General features: G+C 36.8%; 1 protein-coding gene across 2 annotated transcripts in view; it reads left to right on the forward strand.

Annotated features, from left to right (window-relative positions):
- The window catches only part of Slc39a6 (solute carrier family 39 member 6), a 28,573-nt gene that overhangs the window by 5,603 nt on the left and 18,020 nt on the right, over positions 1-4,950 (forward strand). For both annotated transcript variants that reach the window (XM_010638038.3, XM_033757515.1), the window contains exons 4-5: positions 294-463; positions 1,884-2,102. In XM_010638038.3, coding sequence (XP_010636340.1) covers positions 294-463; positions 1,884-2,102 — 389 coding nt within the window. The remainder of the gene's footprint in view (positions 1-293; positions 464-1,883; positions 2,103-4,950) is intronic.

Below are 4,950 nucleotides of genomic sequence, written 5' to 3' on the forward strand. Positions count from 1 at the left end.
TTTCTGGTACCGGGGATCAAACTCGGGTACTTGCACTTGTGAGGCAGGTAGTGGAACCGCTGAGCTAAATCCTCGGCCCTACCTGAAAGATTCTTAAAAGGAAAAATCACGTTGTTCATTTGAGCCAGCAACAGTTTTTCAGTTATTATGCTATTGTCATAGTCCTATTTGCATTGAATTTGTGTTTCTTGTTAACGTCTTTATTCTTACATGTTGCATTGTACCACGCTATCCAGAAATCTCTTTTTAAAAATTTATCAATTGCATGATTTTCCTTTGCTCTCTTTTAACAGCCTGGGTTGGTGGCTTTATAGCCATTTCCATCATCAGTTTCCTGTCTTTGCTGGGGGTTATCTTGGTGCCTCTCATGAATCGGGTGTTTTTCAAATTTCTCCTAAGTTTCCTTGTGGCACTGGCCGTTGGGACTTTGAGTGGTGATGCTTTATTACACCTTCTTCCACATGTAAGTACAGTAACTTCTCGTGTCCTTTGTTATTCAACATTGAAAATATTTACAGATATTTGATTTGTACTAGAATTATTTATACCAATATCTATTAAAGATTAAAATTTTGGCTTAGAAAAGTTAATTTTAAAATATTTTCAATTCTAAAGCTGCATTTTTGTGCTAGATCTTAGTATAACTTCATGGATTTTTGCTTTTCTTTTTAAAGTATTCTACTAAATAGGGCTGAGGATTTAGCTCAGCACCTGCCTTGCAAGTGTAAAGTCCTGAGTTTGATCTCCAGTTCCAAAAAAAGAAAGAAAAGGAATCTAAATAAAGAGTTTTTGACCTTACTTAAAAGTAGAAGATTCTACTCAGATACTAGTACTGTATCAGACTGCTACAATGAGAATTATCTGCTTATCTCTTTGTATAATTGCCATGGAAATAAAATATGTGACCATTTATGTACCCAGGAAGCTCAGAGACTTTCTTTAGAGTTGAATTATGTGTATATTTTGAGATTCACACTTCATAACATGAGTGAATTCTTAAAAGAAGTTTGGTAAAGTGATTTTACTTTTCCATTAAACATGTAGGATAAATCTCAGGCAGAAGGTATTTGGATCTCACTTTTTCCTTTGGAGATTTTCAGGTTGTGGAAAAGAAAGTCATTCAATTCCTAGAACATTATAAAACTCAAGTCCTCTTCAGTAATGGAAAAAAAAACTATTTTATGACAAGTTCCCTGACCACCAGAAGACAGGTGTTCAGAAATATGTGCAACACAAAGTGGCACATATAAGGAATGTGCTCTGTGACCTCAGTTAGTGTGCTCCTAACACACAGTAGCAGTAGTTAGTTACTACAGGGCTCAGCTGCAGGCTCCCAGGTCAGTGCACCTAGACCTGAGATGCCTGCTGGGCCCATCACTGGGTAAGAGGGCTAGTCTGATGACACTGGTATGACCCTTTCAGTTGGGAATATGAGCAGTAAATGTGACATGCCTGTTATATCTTGCAGTTCCCTGTTAATTTCCCAGTTTCCCTGGCTTAGCTTTTCATTGAGAACACTGTCTACATATGTATTCTGGGGAATGTATCTCTCTATGCTTACAGGTTATGGAGATATTACATACTACAGTACATAACATACCTTAAACTCTAGATAGCTAGCTGCCCATTGGTCATTTTGTTTTTGTTTTTGTTTTGGTACCGAGGATTGAACTCAGGACCTTGAGCTTACAAGGCAGGAGTGGTGCCACTGAGCTAAATTCACAGTCCTGATCATTTTATTTTTTAATGTCCCCTCAACTCTGAAGTATCCTATCAGTTTCCTACTTCTGAATGATTTCAAATTTGACCCTACTGTCTTGGCCAGTTTTTCTATAATGTATGAGACTAATGAACTTGCAAAACATGTATCATTTTACTTTTAGTCTCATGCAAATCACCAACACAGTCATAGCCACGAAGAACAGTCAATGGAAATGAAAAGAGGCCCACTTTTCAGTCATCTGTCTTCTCAAAACATAGAAGAAAGTTCCTATTTTGATTCCACATGGAAAGGTCTGACAGCTCTAGGAGGCTTGTATTTCATGTTTCTTGTTGAACACGTACTCACGTTGATCAAGCAATTTAAAGATAAGAAGAAAAAGGTAAGACAAAATGTTCTGGAAACTCACTGTTGCATCAGACCTTTATCTAGAGTAGACTCTAACTACATTTTTAAGATAGTTTGTCCAGGTTTTATTGTCTCTATTGGAGAGTGATTCAGTACTCTGGAGGCACTTTTCTGTCCCAGAGGCATTCCTGTAGAACAGCAATTCTGTATCTTGATAATGCTAGGATTTTCTGTCTTTGCTATTCCTGGAAACTCGTGGGAAGGTAAGAAAAGCAAGAATAAACATCTACATAAATGACCAAATGCAATGTACAAACAGGGCCTTGAGGACCAGAGGAGTCATGGATATAACATCAATAAATGTTAGTTGTACTTCAAAGGGTATGTGACATTTACACACTTCCTTTTGGCAGACTGGGCCATAAAATAGTATGAAGTCAAACAATAGATTCTTTTTTTCAAATAAAAACACCTTTAAGACTCCTAAGGTTATCTCCCTCTTATCTGCTTTTTGTTTTGTTTGTTTGTTTGTTCTTTGAGATAGGGTCTCAATATTACAAGTCAGGCAGACATTGAAATCACTGTGTAGCCCAGGCTGGACTCAAACTTACAGCCATCCTCCTGCCTCAGCCTGCCTCTCACATGCTGTGCACCACCATGCCCAGCTTCTTATCTAATATAACAGGCAAGTAAGTCGAAAGACTGTTAGAAAGAATTCTTAGAAATGACAAGTATAAGCCAGGCATAGCACCACATGCCTGCAGTCCTAGAACTCAGGAGTCTGAGGCAAGGATCACCATGAATTCAAGGTAAGCCTAAACTAAATAATGAAATCATGTTACAAAAAAAAACGGCTGGGCGTGGTGGCATACACTTGTAATCCCAGCACTCAGGAGGCTGAAGCAGGAGTTCAAGGTAAGCCTAAACTAAATAATGAAATCATGTTACAAAAAAAACGGCTGGGCGTGGTGGCATACACTTGTAATCCCAGCACTCAGGAGGCTGAAGCAGGAGGATTGCTGCCAGTTTGAGGCCAGCCTGGATTACAGAGTGAGTTCAAGGCCAGCCTCAAGTACATAGTGAGACTCTATCTCCAAAAAAAAAAAGACACTTTAATTTGACTTAATACATAGGTATATTCATTTGATTTTTTTAATTTTTAAAAATATTTATTTGATATGGTTCAGTACCTTTTTTGTTGTTGTTGTTAAACAAAGGATCAAATTCAGGTCCTTACAATTGCAAGGCAGGTAGTGGAACCTCTGAACTAAATCCCCAGCCCTCAATCAGTATCTTCTTTGACTTAGAGAATTGTGTCATGTTTGTTCTTTTTCTTTTTTTTAATAGCCATACTGTATCTCAGGTACTATTTCCAATTTTGTTTCTCTAAAATTGAACAAGATGTTATATATTTGTAAAGTTATTCTGAGTATAGAATCTAGGCTTTGGAAATTTAAAAAATTTTGTAGTGATTGCCTTACATAATTTGGTATCTTTTTTTAGCAGCTAGTCTTTGGATTTTTAAAAGCGTTTAACTTACATGTTTATAGAAGTAACTATTACCATTGTCATTTCATATTCAAAGCAACGTAATTAAATTGTACAATTATAGTAACAGATATAACTGGCATGAAGAGGTTTGAAAATGGTTGATTCTTGTTGAGCATCAAGCTGTGGGAAAGAATTGTGTGTGAGTAGAGTGGCCCAGTCTATGCTGTGAATATTTACCTTTTTGGAGTTTACATTCACTAAAATCTCATTTTGTAACTTTGAATCTTCTCTTTAATGGATATGAATTTAGAGTGAAGAAGCTAAGTAATCGTTTATTCATTCTTAACCTAGGAAGTAATTGTCTATGTTTGTTTCTCAGTTGTGTCATACTGGTTTGAGGATACATCCTGTTTATATCCTCTATAATTATTCTAAATCATTTTTCTTAATGATTGTTTTTTATTTTGGGGGAGGTGTAATGGAATTTGATTTGTGTTTTCTATTGTATTTCTGGTTCTTCAATTTAGTTTTCAAATTGTACCTTACAGTTGCTTTTCTTTAACCTGGTTAAACTTGCGATTCTATGTTCAAATGAGAAGGGGCAGGGGAGACAAGAAAAGAAAAGGGAGAGTAGAAGGAAAAAATGGAGACAGCTCATATGTGGATGAGGAGAAGGGAGGGTCGAGGGGAATGGGAATGGGAAAAGAGGGAGAAGCAAGATGTGCCTGTGATGAATGTGGTCATTATGTATATCTAAAAGGTACCAATAAATGTTTTGCTTCAAAAAAAACAACTTCGGATTCTAAAAGATGGGCTATTGTCTGATACAGAACAGTTTATTTTCCAGTTATGCCTCTAATTAGTAAGCTGCAATATTTGTGTCAATTTAACAGTATATTACTACATATAATTTCTATACGTCACTCCAGAGAGAAAATAATCTCTGTTCTAAAATACTGTATACTACAATGTAAGCTCTTAGGAGCCAAGACCTCTGTCTTTTTCTTATTTGTTTGTTTTTTTTTTTGGTTTGCAGTAGTGGGGACTGAACCCAGGGCCTTTACACTGAGTTACCCTGCTCTCACTATATTGCCCAGGCTGATTTTGAATTTGTAATCATCCTGCCTCAACGTCACACAGTGCTGGGATTACAGTAATGGACCTTTACACTTGGCCCTCTGAGTCTTTACTTCTCCACCTCCAATGTCCAGAGGAGTGTTTGGTACTTAATAGATGACTGATAAATATTTATTGAATGTGAAATATAAAACACAAGCATGATTTCTAGACAGAGTCTTTCCACAGGAGTTTTGCAAGCATAACATGGTCTTTTCCCCTTTTAGAATATCATCTTCTCCTCCTCCTCTTTCTTCTTCCTCTTCCTCCCCCCG

Source organism: Fukomys damarensis, unplaced genomic scaffold (genome assembly GCF_012274545.1).
Source record: "Fukomys damarensis isolate Sample0158 unplaced genomic scaffold, DMR_v1.0_HiC HiC_scaffold_30, whole genome shotgun sequence".
Classification (NCBI taxonomy): Eukaryota; Metazoa; Chordata; class Mammalia; order Rodentia; family Bathyergidae; genus Fukomys; species Fukomys damarensis.